At 37.7% G+C, this 21,573-nt stretch overlaps 1 protein-coding gene across 1 annotated transcript in view; it reads left to right on the plus strand.

The window, feature by feature from the left end:
* The first annotated feature begins 15,529 nt into the window (after window positions 1-15,529).
* The window catches only part of myo10l1 (myosin X, like 1), a 92,669-nt gene continuing 86,625 nt past the window's right edge, over window positions 15,530-21,573 (plus strand). Inside the window, exon 1 of the mRNA XM_060918709.1 lies at window positions 15,530-15,598. Coding sequence (XP_060774692.1) covers window positions 15,578-15,598 — 21 coding nt within the window. The 5' untranslated portion in view covers window positions 15,530-15,577. The remainder of the gene's footprint in view (window positions 15,599-21,573) is intronic.

Below are 21,573 nucleotides of genomic sequence, written 5' to 3' on the forward strand. Positions count from 1 at the left end.
TTTCTGCTGCGATCTGGTAGATCTGATTGGGTTAGGCCGCTGCAACATATCAGAGAGGGAATTGGGCCCTGTACCATTTAGAGATTTGTACACCAGCAGCAATGCTTTAAAGTCAATTCTGTAGCTTACTGGAAGCCAGTGAAGGGACCTTAGAATTGGAGTAATGTGCTCTGTTCTTTTTGTTCGTGTGAGAACCCTCGCCGCTGCATTTTGAACCACCTGAAGTCGTTTGATGGTCTTTTTTGGCAGGCCTGTGAAAAGGCCATTGCAGTAATCAACCCTACTAGAGATGAAGGCATGTATAAGTTTTTCCAGATCATTTTTTGACATAAGTCCTCTTAGTTTGGAAATGTTTTTTACGTGATAAAATGCTGTTTTAGTGATTGCTTTCATGTGACTGTCAAAGTTTAGCTCGCTGTCAATGAAAACACCAAGATTGTTAACCATTTCTTTTGTTTTAATCCCCTTTGTGTCAAGAATAGTGGTAATCCTGAGTCTTTCATCTTTTTTTCCAAATAGAATTCTGTTTTATCTGTGTTCAGCTGAAGAAAATTTTGAGACATCCAGTTGTTGATTTGGTCGATACACTGGTAGAGACATTCAAGGGGGGCACACACACACATTTCTTGCATGCTTTATTAGCTTTATTTTCCTTTTAGTAAATTGACTACAGGCTCTGTGCATGAGTATGCGACGACATCGAATTACTTCAAATTGTACCACAGCACTGCTGAATTCTAGATTCTGATTGGTCAGAAGGTGTTGATTAATTTCAGTATAACAGCAGCTCTGTCAGTCATGCAGCTACAAATCACAGCGTTAATATTCATGATCTTATACTGACTGATTATGATTTTTATACAAACATCTTACACAGGGACTTGGATGAGAGATGCTGGATGTAAATGGATTAAAAATTGTCATTGATATGAAGTTTTTCTTTGAGGAGATGTTTATTTCACATTTATAGAAAGAAGGAGTCTCCAGTGTCAGCACTTTGTAAGTCATCATTAATGGAAGTAATAATAATAATAATAAAAAAAAAAACACTTCAGGAATCCTTGGCTGGTTCCCAAGACTCCGCCTGTGGGATTTATGGTTATTGCCATTGGCTGGTGGCTCTTGATTGACAGTAATCTGTTCACCCCGCCACCCAGTGAACACGAGTATCGATCCCATCCTGGGAACAGACACAACAGTCTGACTTAAATCTCTAGAGCTGTCAGACAGTCCCACAGAAAACATCCGAGCTGAACAGCGTTCTTATTTTCCAAGTCGAAAGAAGGTTAAAGAGCAAAAGAACAAGAAGATGAAACAGAAGGCCTGATGCGTGAATATGTTAAACCCTCGGGCTGGTCATCATCCATCTGCCGCGGTCCAATCAATGATTCACTGTGTGAGAGATTTTTAAATAAGCAGCGCTGCTGTGGGTTTTAATGCGATCTCTAATGAACGTTTATTTTTGGGTTTCTTCTGAAACTGAGGCAATGAGGTGACTTTTATGAGCAGCATCATTTCCTGCTGATGTGGCTGTCAAGGAGGTTTAACCTGTACATGATTGCTTTAATGGTACTGCTTTATATTATGGCCCCCTTAGTTATAACTCTATGATTATTTTATTAGCATTTTAGTTTTAATAAACAATCATTTGTTTAGCAGAAATCGGGGGGGGGGGGGGGGGGGGGGGGTTGCACTCCGCTGTAAATATTTTGGGATGTAACACCATGGCAGTATTTATATCTGTAAATAATAATAATAATAATAATAATAATAATAATAATAATAATAATTTCAATTTCTATAGCGCCTTTCTCAAAACCCAAGGTCGCTTTACAATAATAAGCAGAAAAAAATGTTTAGAGCTCGACGAAATATCCAAATATCTCGACCTGAAATCAATCAATCAATCAATCAAGCAATCAAGCAATTCATTAATTCTTTCATTCTTTCTTTAATTCTTTCTTTCTTCCATTAATTCTTTCTTTCTTTCATTAATTCTTTCTTTCATTACTTCTTTCTTTCATTACTTCTTTCTTTCTTTCTTTCTTTCTTTCTTTCTTTCTTTCTTTCTTTCTTTCTTTTTACATTCTTTCTTTAATTAATTCTTTCTTTCATTCATTCATTCATTCATTCTTTCTTTCTTTCTTTCTTTCTTTCTTTCTTTCTTTCTTTCTTTCTTTCTTTCTTTCATTCTTTCTTTCTACATTCTTTAATTAATTAAGTAATTAATTAATTCTTTCATTAATTAATTATTTCTTTCTTTCATTAATTAATTATTTCTTTCTTTCATTAATTCTTTTTCTTTCATTCTTTCTTTCTTTCATTAATTCTTTCTTTCTTTCTTTCTTTCTTTCTTTCTTTCTTTCTTTCTTTAATTCTTTCATTAATTCTTTCTTTCTTTCTTTCTTTCTTTCTTTCTTTCTTTCTTTCTTTCTTTCTTTCATTAATTCTTTCTTTCTTTCTTTCATTAATTATTTTTTCTTTCCTTCTTTCATTAATTCTTTCATTAATTCTTTCATTAATTCTTTCTTTCTTTCTTTCTTTCTTTCTTTCTTTCTTTCTTTCTTTCTTTCTTTCTTTCTTTCTTTCATGGAAAAATAGTATAAACCTCCCTGAGTTAGACGTGCCAGCACAGTGTGTGAATTTCAGCTCTGACAGTTCCTCATCCTCAGCTACCTCATTCCAGTTCATAATTTATCTCAGCTTGTTTTTTTAATCCCTCTTCCACACTTATTATTTTTATTTATACTTGCCTGCCTATTTTCCACTCAATTTCTATTTTTCTATTTCTACAAATATAATCAAACCAGTAGCCTGATTTCAATTACCAGTAACACTGTGAGTGTTGCACAGCACTTGTGTCTGATTGCTCTGACTGCACACTTACACCTGCGTGAAAGTAGAAACCTCTCACTCATGAGAATGTTTTGTTGCATCGCATCTGTATCTGCATCTGTTTAGGACACAGTCTGCTCATTACAAATAACGTCGTCGTATCTGGTTACCTCTGTGCTGTGTGTACACTGAGATGTCATGCCTGTACACATCACGTTAAAGTCCTGTCGCATGTGCCAGGTATACGTTATCTATAGAAATGTACAGTAACTTTACTCTTCAGACTAAATGCACTTTTTTTATTTCTTCTACTAGATCTCCGGATTTCTGGCAAAGCATCTGGTGACTAATTGAGAAGTGAAGCTCTCTCATTGAGCCATCACTTCAGGGGAACATAATAAAGGCAGGAGGAACGTATGATTCCCCAGACACACATCAGAAACAAAAGCTTTCCATTGTGCTGAATATGACAGAAGGGGTCAGGCTTCATCTCAAAGTCAGGCTTGGCTTCAGTCCTGTGACTCCAGTGTGCAGGCCCAGCAGGAGGCTGGACATTATACGCCTACGGAAACAAAGACACTGTGCTTTATGAACAGCACTGGAGCTACTAAATCCTCCAGGGTCTCCACAGAGGGATATTGTGTCATGGCGAGACTAATATATACACACACCTGGCCTTCTTTACTTTGTGACTGTCTGCATCCCCAGTGATCCAAACACCTATTGACCCAAACATAAAGAATAACCAGTAACTGACTCTATAAAGTATATCCTTAAAAAAGATAATAAAGAAATATGAAGAAGACAAACAAATGTTATGTATATCCTGAAGTGTTTTATTCCTCTTATACCACAGCAGTTTTTTATTTATTAAAGAATGACACATCATACATTTTATCAGTTCATAGTTCCATGTAATTCTGGAGATCATCTGTAAAACAACTGGATTCGTCTTCTCTCTTTTTGCTCTCTCTCTCAAAGTTAACAAGACCAAAAAAACAAAAAAAACAAATGCACACATCTTGTTGTGTTACACAGAAACCACAACCAAAGTGCTGCTTTTACACAGTAAAACCTAACTTTTTTTTCACCTTATAAGACCAATGGAATCATATCTGAGAATTGTTTTCATTTTTTTCCTCTGTAGTCTGGAAAATAATTTACATGCTGTATCATATGACCAAAAAGACATTATCTATAACCTGGAGCTGCTTTGGAGTCGACTGTAACTAGAGACGAACTTTGATCCTTTCATTCTCTTCTAAAATCGATCGTTTTCTTTCTGTCTGATCTCATATCAGGCCTAAAGGAAAGAACTAAACCGTCCACTCTGGGAATACAGCTTTAGCACACAAGGCGAAACTAATTCCATGCGTACAATCAGTGTAATGATGGCACATAGTTAGTTAAACCGTACTGTATGGTAATTAGCATAAAAACATGACCTCTTAGCTTTGAACAACTTACCAAGACGGAAATGACACCATTTTGAAGGTTTGTTTCAATTTCTCTTCAATAATTGATTGAAAAATTCACAACAAACAATAATTTGTGAACAATGTACAGCTTTAGGCTGTTTGGGATGGTATAAGGGGTGGCCATGGGGCAGGGTTTCTCATCTCATCTCATTATCTCTAGCCGGTTTATCCTTCTACAGGGTCGCAGGCAAGCTGGATCCTATCCCAGCTGACTACGGGCGAAAGGCGGGGTACACCCTGGACACGTCGCCAGGTCATCACAGGGCTGACACATAGACACAGACAACCATTCACACTCACATTCACACCTACGGTCAATTTAGAGTCACCAGTTAACCTAACCTGCATGTCTTTGGACTGTGGGGGAAACCGGAGCACCCGGAGGAAACCCACGCGGACACGGGGAGAACATGCAAACTCCACACAGAAAGGCCCTCGGCGGCCACGGGGCTCGAACCCAGGACCTTCTTGCTGTGAGGCGACAGCGCTAACCACTACACCACCGTGCCGCCCCGGCAGGGTTTCTAATTTGGATAATAATTATGTCATACATCCTAAGAGTAAAGAGTCTCCCTGGTGAAAAATTAATATGCTAAGTATATTAAATTTTAGCGTACTTGAGTGGCACAGTAGTGTATTGGTTAGCACTGTTGCCTCACAGCAAGAAGGTTCTGGGTTCGAGCCTTTCTGTGTGGAGTTTGCATGTTCTCCCCGTGTCCGCGTGGGTTTCCTCCGGGTGCTCCGGTTTCCCCCACAGTTCAAAGACATGCAGGTTAGGCTATTTGTTGACTCTAACTTGACCGTAGGTGTGAATGTGAGTGCGATGGTTGTCTGTGTCTATGTGTCAGCCCTGCGATGATCTGGCGACTTGTCCAGGGTGTACCCTGCCTCTCGCCCATAGTCAGCTGGGATAGGCTCCAGCTTGCCCGCAATCCTGCACAGCATACATGTCAACCTATACGGAATGTCCGTATTTTATATGGATTTGATTCAATAAACGTAGTATACGGGCGTACAAATAAAGTTATATGGATTCTTTAAAAAAAACTTCAATATTTATTTAGAGCTATAATCAATTCCCATGATGATAAAAGAGTGCATAACATTTACAAACGTACTGTATACCACAGAAAGCACAGACAGCCAGTAAAGAGTCTTATGAAATCGCGCATTATCTTGTGGTAGCGAGACTTCGTTCCACTTTTGATCATGCGCACACCGCATTGCAAGAATCCTGCCAACCGTGAAGTAACATTTTGTTTGAAAAGCATATTTCCACCTGAATGACTTTCAGTAGCGACTGAAAAGATTCTGAATGGGCACTCCAGCAAAGAAATTCAAAACACAATACAGCGGTAGGTTTCTCCCTGAATGGAAGGACCTTTTCAATGGCATAATCCAACCGGCAGCCTCCAAAAACGAAGAATACGCACACTGCACACTGCGTGTGCGTGACATCAAAGTTGCAGCATCGGGAGTGTATGATGTGAAAGAACATTTCAAATCAAAACTACATCAGTGGAATGCAAGCCAAAGGCAAAATCAGCCACTGATGACAGTATTTGCGCGCTCAAAAACTGATATGCCAACAACTGGAAAAGACAGAAAACACAAGGTAGTGGGCGTTTTAGTTCAAATTAGGCAGTGCTCTGTTTACCCCACAGTAATGCTGACGGTGAGAGAGTTTTCTCTCAAGTCAGGAAGATACACACAGAGAGCAGAAAGAACCTGAATGCAGACACACTGACCTGGCCTACTGCAGTGTAAGATCAACACAGCTAGACACTTGCTGTGACATGCAGCCTAGTGAGGTATTGGTGCAGAGTGCTAAAAAAGCTGTCATGGAGTACAATTCAGAACATTAGAGTGACACTTTGTGTTTTTGTCAAACATTGGAGCTTTGTATTCATTCTGAAGGTTTATTGTTATTAATATTGAATAAAAAGTAACTTAGATATATCATTGTTAATTATCATTCAAATTTTAGGTAAATTATTTTAATTTGCATCTTATAAGGATTTTATAAGGGAAATAAGGATTTTGGAGGTTGGTTATACAGGTTTGATTGACCAAAGGTTGACATGTATGGCACAGGATAAGTGGTTACAGATAATGGATGGATGGATGGATGGATGGATGCTGTTTAGGATGGCAGAAGGGTTTTTTGTATAAGGACAATGAACTTTTCACAGTGAACAATAATGCACTATCACTTTTTTTACAATGTTTATATCTATTTATTTCTTTTTTACATATGCTACCTCAAAACACTCACTCAATTTTCCGCACATTAACAGTAACAGGTTGGGAATGTACTGTCTGGTTGAGCTAGTTGTCGTTTTTGCACTGTTTGCACTTTATGTTGTCGATGTCTGAGCTTTATGTTGTGTGTAGTTTATTGTCTGCAATGTTTGCACTTGCTGCACTCTTGCACTTTATGTCGTTATTTGTCGATTTGTAGTCCTCCGTTATCAAAAAGAAGTATACTTCAGGTTCATTTTATTAAGTATACTTAAGTAAAGTTAAAGTATATTTCCTTAAGTATACTTTTGTGTACCAAGTATACTGATATCAATGTACTTACAGTATACTTGTAAGTAAACTAATCTAATACTTCATGGGGCTAAATTGGCCCACTTTTAGTTTATAAAAAGTACACTTTAAGTCTAAGAGAAGTAAACTTTGAGTATACAGCTAGTATTTTTTATTTTGTACTGCAAGTATACCACAAGTAAACTTATATACTAAGAGTTTACTAGTTCTATACTTGTAGTCCACTCTTTAGTTTACAAAAGCATACTTTATACTGGAAATATACTATGAGTTTACTTGTTTTATACTTCTAGTCCACTTTTTAGTTTATAAAAGTATACTTTATAGTATATTAGAAATAAACTATTAGTTACTGGTTATATACATCTAGTCCACGTTTTAGTTTTGAAGTATACTGCAATTACCCTTCTAGGTATACTATTAGTTTTCTAGCCCGAACCCTTACCTCATGCACACTACCAGGAGACAACTTAAGTGTTTTGTACCTGAAGTTACAATGAAGTTATAAAGGTAAGAATGTAGGTTTAAAAGATGGGATTTAAAACATGCTGCCGTATATCACAAAGAAGTCAATACGTGTGAAAAAGAAGTATTTGTAAGGGCTGTGATGTTTTATGTAGCGCCATGGTCCTGGAGAAACGTTGTTTGGTTTTAACTGTGTACTGTACCAACTGTACGAGGTTGAAATGGCAATTAGAAAAAAAGGCCTTGACCTTGACCCATGGGGCGGGGTTTCTAATTTGAATAATTATGATGTCATATATCCTGAGGATAAAGGTTCTGACATTACTTTGTTGCTAGCTCTAGCGCTACCCTTACATAAAAGAAGTTTATTCAAGTGTGCTTCTAGTAGACTTCTTTTAAACTAAAAATCAGACAGTATGCTTTCAGTTTACTTTTTATTTACTTATCAGAGATATACTTATAGTTATTGCTGCACAAGGGGGTCACATCAGATACTGAAAGCAAAGGTTCACATCCTTTTGCCACTCACAGATATGTAATATTGGATCATTTTCCTCAATAAATAAATGACCAAGTATAATATTTTTGTCTCATTTGTTTAATTGGGTTCTCTTTATCTACTTTTAGGACTTGTGTGAAAATCTGATGATGTTTTAGGTCATATTTATGCAGAAATATAGAAAGTTCGAAAGGGTTCACAAACTTTCAAGCACCACTGTACTTATCAGAAATATACTTAATAAAGTTACGCATAAGTATACTTGGCTTATACTGAAAAGTACATAGAAAAGTCTAAGTATATTAAGCTTATACTTAAACTTTTGATCAAGATATACTTAACAAAAGTGTAATAAAGTATTAAAATATTTGTGCCTTATGTTTAAGTGCCCTGTAGTTGTGCTTATTCTTTTGATAGTAGCCTATAAAATACTTCTTTTTCACACATATTGGCTTCTTTGTGATATACGGCAGCATGTTTTAAATCCCATCTTTTAAACTTGCATGTACCATAAGTTTGTGGTCGGCTCAAACACTTAAGTTGTCTCCTGGTAGTGTGCATGAGGTAAGGGTTCGGGCTAGAAAACTAATAGTATACTGAGAAGGGTAATTGCAGTATACTTCAAAACTAAAAAGTGGACTAGATGAACAGTATAGCCAGTAACTAATAGTATATTTCCAGTATGCTATAAAGTATACTTTTCTAAACTAAAAAGTGGACTAGAAGTGTGTAAAGAGTAAACCAATAGCATATTTCCAGTATACTGGACATCAGCTCCAGTATCCTGAACCTCATGGATACTCAGTTTGATCCTTGAATTTATTATCTTGCCCGGGATGGAGTCCACCAGGGAGCGAGGTATTGTTTTCGGTCAAGTTTCTTTGTTTTTTTGTTAATGACGTTAGGGGAACACGGCTGGATCAATCTTCATGAAACTTTCAGGATAGATGGGCATTGGTCTCAAATAGAACCGCCAACATTTTGAGGGTCATCCGGTCAAGGTCACCAAAAAGGTCAAAATCGTTTTTGTTGTGTCTACTGCCTCATGACGTTTGTTTTTAAAATTATCAAAAGATTTTCATTCTTTTCATCCGTACAGCAGCGATTTAATTTCCAAATGCAAATAAACTGAGTAGAAGGTGTTCAAGTAGTTTTGATGGTGATTAGGATTAAGACTTTTAATGTCCAAAAGTGTCTCTTTAGACATGCATGGGCACACACACACACACGGACTAACTGTATGACATATACACATACCTAAATAACAAAACATTACTCTTATTGAAAGCATCCCATGAAGTCGGCATCGACTCAACAGCCTGCCTCCATAAGTATTGTCACCCTTGATTTATAAAATGGCTTTGTGGATAATTAACTAAATCTAACCACTACTTTAAGTACATTTATTCTCAACCCTTATCAAAACATACTTCTGAATTAAAAAAAAAAAGTGTCACAAATATTGGCACCCATGCGTTTGGTATTTTGCTAACACCATGTCTTATGCACTTTGATAAGACCAAAGAATCTGAGGCGTTCCTCAATATATCGACATCCTTAACTCTACCATTATATATCATTATACTTTTTTAAGCACTTGATTACGTACTTCAAAGTATATGAGAAAATAGATTTCCATAAGCTTATTTATTATATTCTTCCATGTCGCACTCATTGCAGCATTATCTTATTATTAATATTGTTATTTTTCTGTACTTTTGCATTTCGGTATTTATTTATTTGTGTGTGTGTGTGTGTGTGTGTGTGTGTGTGTGTGTGTGTGTGTGTGTGTTTGTTTAAATATATATATATTTTTTTCCGTTTTAGCATAAGGGACAATTTTCAATTGGGGTGCGAGCCCTGCTATTGTCCCTTGCCACCATGTTTATTGTTTTGTATTTTTGTATTTTTTGGTATTTATTTTAATTATTGTCATTACTTATCTTTCTGTGGTGAACTGCAATACACTATGCTTTTGTAAACTAAAGAGTGGACTACAAGTATAGAACTAGTAAACTATTAGTATACTGTATAAGTTTACTTGTGGTATACTTGCAGTACAAAATTAAAAAAATACTAGTTGTATATTCAAAGTTTACTTCTCTTAGACTTAAAGTGTACTTTTTATAAACTAAAAGTGGGCAAAGAAGTATTAGATTAGTTTACTTGCAAGTATACTGTAAGTACATTGATATCAGTATACTTGGTACACAGAAGTATACTTAAGGAAATATACTTTAACTTTACTTAAGGGACATTCCACCAAATGGGTGCCATTTGCTTGTTGTACCACTCCCAAATTAAACTTAATTTGTTATATCTTTTCAACACTGATTATAATAACACACATATTTAACTATTCAAAATGTGTATTGGTCAACCTCAGGCTATGTTATTATTTTTTTTTTTACAAGGTTTGGAAGTCAAAGATGGCTGCATACTCTTTATATGAGTAACAGGACTGAAAGTAACAGGACTGAGTTTTTAGCCTAGGATTAGCTAATACATGGAATTAAGCCACATGGCGTCATCGCTAATAGCATGAACACACTTAGGACATTCTAGTGATTTACCAAAAATCTGTACTTTAAAAATAAACAAATATCATCTAAGAAATAATTTAAGTAACAGGACAATATGTTGACATTGACCTTATCAGTCAAAGTTAAAAAATCATCAAATATACAGAAAAGTAAATGACAGAACTAACTTTTGGTCTTCCCATGGCCTTCAGAAGACACAACTGATGTAATTTCCTGTTGAGCATGTGATTTATGGAATGTTCCAAATTTGTCAGATGGGGTAATATGTTTGGGTAACAGGACTGAGTGAAAACCCAGGGACATGACTAATATGTGTATTTTAACTAAGATATTGTGGATTTCTTATGAAAAAAAATATTTAAACCATGGATAGGATATGGAGTCACACAACAGTGCAAAAGAAATGCTGTTTCTGAAGGATTTTAATCATAATACTGTATTTCATAGTTAAGTATAAAATTAGAGTGCGGGGACAGGTAACACATGCTATTTTCAGTGTTTTAGGTAGTTTTTATTAATCCTTACAATTATACACCTTAAATTTGAAATCAGATCAATGTGCAGGACATTCCGCGTAATAAGGAAATGTATTTTAAAGTACATTTTTATGTGCGTTTATACATATAATTTTCTAGGGACGGAAATGGCACAGATTCAGTGGAATGGCTCTTAAGTATACTTAATAAAATGAACTTGAAGTATACATCTTTTTGATAAGGGTAGCTCTAGCTCCCCCCCCATGTGCTGTATGTTGTTTATGAAAGTGCATAAATTAAAGTTTTAACTTTAATTTTTAAAACGTTGAGATTTTGGACTTGAAATGAAGTTGTTGTAGCATTTTTTTTTGTACTTAGCCTAACTTATTTGCAGTTTTAAAGGGGAAAAAAATGAAACAAGTGGATAAGAGAATATGGAAACTGTTGTCGAAAAGAACATTTTACATTAAATATTTACAACATTTCAATTCATTGAGCTAATATCTTTTGTACTTTACGACATTATGCTAACATATACACTACCGTTCAAAAGTTTGGGGTCACTTTGAAATTTCCTTATTTTTGAAAGAAAAGCACTGTTCTTTTCAATGAAGGTCACTTTAAACTAATCAGAAATCCACTCTATACATTGCTAATGTGGTAAATGACTATTCTAGCTGCAAATGTCTGGTTTTTGGTGCAATATCTCCATAGGTGTATAGAGGCCCATTTCCAGCAACTCTCACTCCAGTGTTCTAATGGTACAATGTGTTTGCTCATCGCCTCAGAAGGCTAATGGATGATTAGAAAACCCTTGTACAATCATGTTAGCACAGCTGAAAACAGTTGAGCTCTTTAGAGAAGCTATAAAACTGACCTTCCTTTGAGCAGATTGAGTTTCTGGAGCATCACATTTGTGGGGTCGATTAAATGCTCAAAATGGCCAGAAAAATGTCTTGACTATATTTTCTATTCATTTTACAACTTATGATGGTAAATAAAAGTGTGACTTTTCATGGAAAACACAAAATTGTCTGGGTGACCTCAAACTTTTGAACGGTAGTGTACATCTTTTTGATAAGGGTAGCTCTAGCTTCCCCCCCATGTGCTGTATGTTGTTTATGAAAGTGCATAAATTAAAGTTTTAACTTTAATTTTTAAAACGTTGAGATTTTGGACTTGAAATGAAGTTGTTGTAACATTTTTTTTGTACTTAGCTTAACTTATTTGCAGTTTTAAAGGGAAAAAAATTAAACAAGTGGACAAGAGAATATGGAAACTGTTGTCGAAAAGAACATTTTACGTTAAATATTTATAACATTTCAATTCATTGAGCTAATATCTTTTTCAGAGGTGGATAAAGTACCCAACTTCATTACTTAAGTCAAAGTACAGGTCCCACTGGTCAAATGTTACTCCGATACAAATGAAAGTTGTCCAGTCAAATTTTTACTTAAGTTAAAGTACTGAAGTTCTTGCTTTTCAAAATACTTAAGTATTAAAAGTACATTTTCTGTCAACACATTGTTATATTATTGTCACAACGCTTATAATACCTCATGCCTCTGAAGCGACCGACTGGATTATTTTGTGAATTCACAAAATGAACGCATGCTGTGCCATCATGGTGGTTTAGCGTTAAGCTAGCTAGTCAGTGAAACTCCACCTGACATACTAGCAAACTCTTTTCAAACTCAAAATCATATTGGGTAGCTAATGCTACTAGAAAAGAAAGATTTCTACATTCTGTTTTTTTGGCAAGATGATGCTAAAACATATTTCTGAAAGGACTTCAGATAAGTTAATGATATTCATGTTAGCGTAACTCTGTTTTTACATGCTAACTAACAGCGTCCAAGTTAACTAGCTATGTGTTAATGTTAGCCGTGGACAAGGCTACGGCAACTCAGTGGGCAAATCCATATTTGACTAACCAGACTGCATAGCTATTGCAACGTTATCGCTAGCTCTAAAAGCATAGACAATTCATTGCAAGCTTTCTCTTGGAATAAATCATTTACATCCCTCAATCTGCTTCCGCAGGTTGGACGGTGAGTTTTACATGGGTTCTAGGTATACCCATGGGTGCGTGCATTCCCCAGAGGAACCACCTCCTTCCATTCTGCTATCAACTGAACGTGTTCAAATAACGCTGCTGAGAAATCACTGAACTTGATTTTATCCAGTCTATGGATGTGACGTGACCCTAGTGATTACTGATCGGCTGTCTCAGTGTCACCTGCGATAAAACCAGTCACGTTTTAGAAAAGAAAAGAAAAAAACATCCACTTTCAAAGCTGCTTCATAGTAACGAGTAACGAGGACCTTGATAGAAATGTAGTGGAGTGAAAAGTATGATATTTGTCTTTCAAATGTAGTGAAGTTAAAGTCATAAGTTTCCAAAAAAAATAATACTCAAGTAAAGTACAGATACTCAAAAAGAGTACTTAAGTACAACCCTGATTCCAAAAAAGTTGGGACAAAGTACAAATTGCAAATAAAAACAGAATGCAATGATGTGGAAGTTTCAAAATTCCATATTTTATTCAGAATAGAACATAGATGACATATCAAATGTTTAAACTGAGAAAATGTATCATTTAAAGAGAAAAATTAGGTGATTTTAAATTTCATGACAACAACACATCTCAAAAAAGTTGGGACAAGGCCATGTTTACCACTGTGAGACATCCCCTTTTCTCTTTACAACAGTCTGTAAACGTCTGGGGACTGAGGAGACAAGTTGCTCAAGTTTAGGGATAGGAATGTTAACCCATTCTTGTCTAATGTAGGATTCTAGTTGCTCAACTGTCTTAGGTCTTTTTTGTCGTATCTTCCGTTTTATGATGCGCCAAATGTTTTCTATGAGTGAAAGATCTGGACTGCAGGCTGGCCAGTTCAGTACCCGGACCCTTCTTCTACACAGCCATGATGCTGTAATTGATGCAGTATGTGGTTTGGCATTGTCATTTTGGAAAATGCAAGGTCTTCCCTGAAAGAGGCGTCGTCTGGATGGGAGCATATGTTGCTCTAGAACCTGGATATACCTTTCAGCATTGATGGTGTCTTTCCAGATGTGTAAGCTGCCCATGCCACACGCACTAATGCAACCCCATACCATCAGAGATGCAGGCTTCTGAACTGAGCGCTGATAACAACTCGGGTCGTCCTTCTCCTCTTTAGTCCGAATGACACGGCGTCCCTGATTTCCATAAAGAACTTCAAATTTTGATTCGTCTGACCACAGAACAGTTTTCCACTTTGCCACAGTCCATTTTAAATGAGCCTTGGCCCAGAGAAGACGTCTGCGCTTCTGGATCATGTTTAGATACGGCTTCTTCTTTGAACTATAGAGTTTTAGCTGGCAACGGCGGATGGCACGGTGAATTGTGTTCACAGATAATGTTCTCTGGAAATATTCCTGAGCCCATTTTGTGATTTCCAATACAGAAGCATGCCTGTATGTGATGCAGTGCCGTCTAAGGGCCCGAAGATCACGGGCACCCAGTATGGTTTTCCGGCCTTGACCCTTACGCACAGAGATTCTTCCAGATTCTCTGAATCTTTTGATGATATTATGCACTGTAGACGATGATACGTTCAAACTCTTTGCAATTTTACACTGTCGAACTCCTTTCTGATATTGCTCCACTATTTGTCGGCGCAGAATTAGGGGGATCGGTGATCCTCTTCCCATCTTTACTTCTGAGAGCCGCTGCCACTCCAAGATGCTCTTTTTATACCCAGTCATGTTAATGACCTATTGACAATTGACCTAATGAGTTGCAATTTGGTCCTCCAGCTGTTCCTTTTTTGTCCCTTTAACTTTTCCAGCCTCTTATTGCCCCTGTCCCAACTTTTTTGAGATGTGTTGCTGTCATGAAATTTCAAAATGTCTCACTTTTGACATTTGATATGTTGTCTATGTTCTATTGCGAATACAATATCAGTTTTTGAGATTTGTAAATTATTGCATTCCGTTTTTATTTACAATTTGTACTTTGTCCCAACTTTTTTGGAATCGGGATTGTACAGTACTCAAGTAACTATAGTTTGTTTCTGTCCACCTCTGATCTTTTTGTACTTTACGACATTATGCTAACATGTAAGCTAACAGCCATTTTGACGGTTAGCTCTCTCTTCAGCAGCGCTGCCATGGCAACCTGATCAGACCTGCTGTGCAGGCGCGCGCGCGCACAGAGAAAAGGATGCTGTGCAGCCTAATAGATGAGAGGCTCGCTCTCGCTGCGCGCTCACGTACACATGCACATACAGTCATTTACACACACTGCAGATCTGCTGCATGCACATTCTGCAGCATGGCATGATGCAGACTGGAGAAGGGAAATGTTAGTGTAGAATGCATGTGCAGGCTGCAGGTTGGGTTTGGAGCTGGAGGCTGGCTTTGAGGTCCCGCCCCTCATTCATTCTGCCGAGGACACCGGAGGAGGACGGACCTCTGAGGGACCTCTGAGGGGGAAAGAGGAAAGGAAAGGCCACCTTCCCTTTTTTTTTTTTTTAAATACAGTGTGAAGATCTCGGGTGGTGATAGGATCTATAGGGAAAAGGAGTGGATGCTTGTTTCGGGCCTGATGCGCGCTCCGGCTATGCGGGAGGCATAAACCTCTCTCTCTCTCTCTCTCTCTCTCTATCTCTCTCTCTCTTTCAAGCGCATCAGTGATTTATTGGGTGAGACCAGGATCAGCGGCCTGTCGAGCGCCTTAAAATATGGATGCTTTCTTTGCAGAGGTGAGCTCATTAAAAACATCTCAATGTCCTTTCTTTCTTTCAAATCTGTATCCTATGAGATAATCAGGTGTGAAAATATGATTTTTATATATGCACTGGATCCATGCATGCATGCAACACCTCCAGAGCAGGGGTGTGTATATTTAGACTAGATGACATTATGCTGGTGATAGTGATGATGATGATGGTGATGGCACCTACTCCTAATAAAACACGATAATATTTTTAATGACAGATGAGAATGAACATTTTCATTTATCCAAGATGAACAAGCCCATGTGCAAGTTTAGATAGATTTGGGTCGAATGCACACATTATTGTCTGTCTATATCGTCCAGCTTATACAGATGTGCAGATGTTAGACTGTCCAAAATGCACTGCAACATCAGTCTCATATTTGCTGTTCACACCCACACTGCATGTTTAAATAGAATTGGATGGATGGATGGATGGCTTCCTCTCCACACACACACACACAGGCCTGGTTTAGGATTTCCATCCCACCTAGACACTGCGCTGAGCTATACTGTACGATTCAGGCTGTCACTAATAATACATATTTTCACTGATAGATTTGTGGATTAGAATTGAACAATGTAGAGCCAGTGGTTGGTGGTGATGAGGAGGAGGAGGATGGGGAGGGTGGTGTTGGATGGGAAGATGGAAAGCTGGAAGGATGGGTTTTTGTTGCTGATTTTTCAAGCCTGATGAAAAAAAATGCAACGATTATCTTGTGAATTATCATAAGGGGAATTTTACTGAGTTCGGGTCACACTGTTAGAAAATGGAATTTAAATGTAAAAGTGTGAATTTGAATGTTATTGATTTGAATGCGATTCATGCACGGTTGTGATTAGGATCGAATGTTTCAATTTCAAAATGAAGCATGCAGATCATCCTGTAAATGAAAGATTATTTGCACATTGTCCTACTCCCAGATCTGTTCAGCTGTTTGCACGATTTACTCCATTTGCACCGTTTCTGCTTGTGTGGTTTTGTATGTGTGTGGGCCTTTCTTTAACCACATTTTATTACTTTTACATGTAAATTTTCCATTTTTTATACTCATTTTGTTTATGTACTTATGTTTACACCGAGGGTCTGGGAGAAATGGTGTTTCGATCCCGTCTATGTCCTGTACATATGGCAAAATTGACAATAAAGTTAACTAGAACATGAACTTATGATTTAGTATGAATGAAAAACATTTATCCCGTCTTTTATTATAGCGAGTAACAGTGTAAACGCTCTATTGTTTTAAATAAGATTCATCTGGACACGTTGGCTGTAGAATTAATAATGCTGTGTTGTTTAGCTGGTTATCACTAGCTAGACAGAGTTATCTAGGAGTCTGGGTTTGACTGCTTTTGTCTGAAAATGACCCAGATGTTATGAATTAATAAATCAACTGAATCGGTGTGCATATATTTTAGTTTTAATTTGAAACGTTCAATCGCACTCCCTTGAGCGTGAAATTTAGTTTCAGATTTTACTCGTTTTCAAACTACACAGTTGAAAGTTCAATTTCAGATAGTTTGATACGAATTCAAAATAATAACATTCAAATTCAAATCTTTGCACTTAAAGTCAATTTTCTAATGCCGTTATTCTAACACCGGAGAATTTGCCCACAAACAGGCCACGTGATGCTAATTCTCACACCGAAATCCAAACCAACATGGTCTCCTGAGAGATCCAACTGTTTCACCAGTCTCACCATCCAGAGGTGATGTAAAGATGTCATCATGATCTTGATTTAGTGATCATTTCTGAAGGTTGAAACATGGAGAACACCAGAGAAAATGTCAGACAAATATCTCCTGGATGGACTTAAAGAACTGTTAATGACCATCATGAGTGATATAAAGACAAGGAGGTGAAAACGGGGTGCCAGGTTTACAAGGGGGTTGAGTGTTGGGGTACTTAGTCTTTATGTACAGTCCTGAGTTTAAGGCAAGGGTCAATGAACAAACTACCAGCGTAAGAGTGACTGCCATTTCTTGGCTTTGGGGATGAAAAAAACCTCCTTTCACCAAAAGCTACACCCAAAAAGACCATTAGGACCCAACCACAAGAGTCACATCTGTATGAATTAGCCTTCTATCAAACCTCAAGCATGACTCTGTTCAGCTTGTCCTGGATGCCTGGGTTAGATAGAAGTGGACAGATCAGTCTCCTGAGTACCCAGGACAAGCAGATTTTGTGCTCAGGTTATTAAGTTTTTTATTCGTAGTTGCCTGGCGGACAAGTAGATTCAACAATCAGAGAAAGTAAATAACTCCTGGCAAAATTAAAATTTGGTGTGTATGTTCAAATGCAGTGCGTCTTGATGCTGTAACTATAGCACCCATTTCCGAATCCCACCACCTGCTGCGCTGCACGTCAGCCATACTGCGATCTGGCTTTCTGTAATGATTCACTGATGACAGATGTTCTTTTCTGAATCAGGAACGGGCTTGTATGTGGAGTGGAAACACTTCCGAAACCAAATAAAGTATAGTTTGATGCCGTCTTGCACTGCAAAACCCGATAAGGTCACTGAGCTCAAAAATTTTATTGAAACCGATTATGTAAAAATTTTTGAGGTTAGTAACTTAAATTTTTTAAGGTAAGATTTCTTAAAAATTACACTATAGTTACACTTAATTGTAATTTTTAAGAAATCTTACCTTAAAAAATTTAAGTTACTTACATCAAAAATTTTTACGTAATCGGTTTCAATAAAATTTTTGAGCTTAGTGACCTTATCGGGTTTTGCAGTGTGCTAGCGCAGCACATTCACAATAGCTCACCTTTCAGATAAACTATCAGGAGAAAATAAAAACACTAGCCCTCAACGTCTTTTGTGTGCTGTGTGAGAAAGGACTAATCGACAGATATCGACAAACTATTGACCTCCAACCTTCAATTATTGACCTCCAACTAGTTGCTGAGGTTTTCTTGAGATCACAAATGGGATGTGTTACATTAAAACTTAATTAGAAGAGGATAATTATTGCATACTCATTCATTTTCTTTAGTCCTGGTTCATTCACGTAACTAGCTAGTTAGCTCACCATATCATGACGTTAGCGACCACCTTTTAGCTTAAAGGGGGACAGAGGGCAATATATAGAGTAAATATAACAATAAAACACACATTAACGACCCTTATTCAAGACTTACAAAAGTTTTTTGTTCTAAGGTTGGAAAGTTATAGTGTTTTGAAAGTAGCTCGAGCAAACTATTTCCGCAGTTTGAACAGCCCGCCATGATATTAATTTTATCCAATCAGAATGCACGTTCATTTTCTCTGCGTAACACTCATGACGTATGTATGTGCCCAGTTGTGTTGGCTCATTGAGGTTGGGAATAGCACGTGTGAATCGGAAAGTAGGATGAATTGTAAGTGATCGGCTACACAGTGCCACAGTGTGTTGCTTTCGGGTGTAATAACAGGACCGATGGAAAGCATAACGATCCTCCAGACGTGTCTTTTCACTCGTTTCCGCTGAAAAACACCAAGCGAGTTTGAGCTTTCTTCTCTTCTTTCGTCATCACCGGAGTCGAGAGTACCTCTCCTAGGTTCAAACTGGTACCCTTCTAAGCCATAGCCTGCTTGCAGTGTGTCTTGCGGGATCTCTTCGTATGATTCGACAGAGCTGTCGCTTTCACTTGATGCGCCCGACGCCATGATTACACGCTTCTCTCCTAGTGCAGTGGGTAGGGCTGACGTCACGGTCTTTTAAAAATGGCGACTCTTGTGCCGTTTAGCGTACCGACTATTATATTTACAATTACCAAGATATTTCGTTGTTTTCTAGTATATAAATTTGATAGAATACTTAAGAATACGTTACTTTGTCACATCAGCAACTGTATATATTATATTTGGTACCCCTTTAATGAGCTTCCAGTTAACCAAATCATTGGACTGGACATCATGCTGGCAATTCTACATGATTTGTGGGCTAGCAAATAAATTTATGATTTATCCACTCCTGAAAGTTCATAATATTACGCAACATGTCGTTCTTCAGGGTCAAGGATTAAACTGTCCCCCTCTCAGGGGATGTGATGGGACACGCCCCTGAGCAATCAATGCCCACGTTTAAGAGCTTTAAGGCTTACTGGAGCGTATCAAATCAAAGTCAAAGTCCCTCCCACACCAGCATCTGGTCTTCCCAGGCAGTCTCCTGTCCCAGTACTAGCCAGTCTTTTGAGGCACACTGGGCAGCGCCAATCTCTGTTTCTATAGCCCTCAGCCTCACACCTATTACCTGGCTAGGGATACAGTGGGGGGCTAGTCCTCTGGTAGCCATGAAAGTTTGACTCCCTACTCATATCTGTATTGGAGCGTGTCTTGCCAGATGGCAGTAGGTACCATTGTTATGATGGTCTTTGGTATGACCCGACCAAGAATAGAACTCGCGATATTCCAGTCGAGAGGCAGACATGCTAACCACTCGTGGCCACTGGATGTGTATAAGCCACTAAAAACAACAAAAGCTGCTCTGAAAGATCTTTATCTCCTTCCTGAGGTGTTTATCCGCTCCCCAGTTCCTGACTCCATCACTGCGCTCCTTCTATCCGAGGTGACTATTGAGGTGTATGTTTTGTGGCCCAGATGTCACACCTCTGTCTGTCTGTCTCTCAGTGACTCAACACCCCGCAGCAATAGCGGAAGGAAGGTTGATTGTATTCAACCTCCTCATGGTCCTAGTTCCCTTTTTTAAAGCTTAAAACAGTTCTACAGAAGCATGTAGATGGTTAATGGAGTGAAATGGTGAAGACGGCTTTGAATCTAAAGATGATGAAGATTAAGAACGTGCAAATCATCGCACTTATACCTTCAACTGCTTTGTTGATTGGTTCTGTATCTCAGACATGTTTATATGGTTGGGAAAACTATGTGAAAGGGATTTAAATGTAGGACAGAAAAAAAATACAAGATTGTTGGTCTCAGAACGAGTTTCATCATAAAAATGGTGTGCCAAGGGATGCAGGATGGAATTTTTATTTTTATTAATGTATTCCGTAAATCTACTTTCTTCCAGGTGTGCACGCCAAACAATCCGCAGAGTCGAGACAATTCATCAGTTCGTTATCAGTTCACTAATTGGACCAGAGACGTTAAATGAAATGAAAAATGGAGAAAGCTCGATTTTAATCCACTCGTCCAGTCGGACAAGCAGCAAGATTTTTCACTTGTCCTGACCATATCCTTTTTATTACTGTGTACTTACTAATTCAATGAAAGGAAAGGTATTAGCAAAGTTTATCAAAAAGCAGGTATAGTTATGATAGTCATTATGTTTTAATGATTTATAATTTTTCAATAAAACGCAAACTTTAACTGTAACAATAAACAAAAACTATCCAAAGCCCCATTATGGTGCATGTGTTGTTATAACCCATTTCCTGATCTGCAGTTTTAAGTGTTGGAATTGTTGTCTTTTTTACTTTCTTTTGACGAAATGAAACCAAAGAAGACGAGTTGGACATGATAAGGGTGTCAGAATCACGTTGTGAATGAAAACAAACCGTAAGTGAGTTCAGCACTGTCGTAAAATTCCCGTGAAATATTTTACGACACGTGTGATGGTTAATGTGAACTATACAAAAGAAAAATACAATAAATGTCCAAATGGAATGAAGATTCACCACGGATATTTATTTTATTGAGGTATTTGGTGGCCATTTCTCCAATTTCGATGAAGTCTAATAATCTATAATTAGATATTACGACCAGTGTTGCCAGATACTGCTGACGTTTTCCAGCCCAAAATATGTTCAGAACCCGCCAAAATGCACTTAAAACCGCCCAAAATGTAAAATGTACTTGATGCCTATCTTGTAAAGTAAAAATATGCAGCTAAAGACCAGTATACTATTTGTAAATCGAACAACAATGCAAACAACTTCTAAATGGCAACATGAGCCCGTCAGTGCTGGAGGTGAAAAATCTGCTGTCTGGTACTCGGCTCCGTGTGGTT

The sequence above is a fragment of the Neoarius graeffei genome, chromosome 4 (genome assembly GCF_027579695.1).
Source record: "Neoarius graeffei isolate fNeoGra1 chromosome 4, fNeoGra1.pri, whole genome shotgun sequence".
Classification (NCBI taxonomy): domain Eukaryota; kingdom Metazoa; phylum Chordata; class Actinopteri; order Siluriformes; family Ariidae; genus Neoarius; species Neoarius graeffei.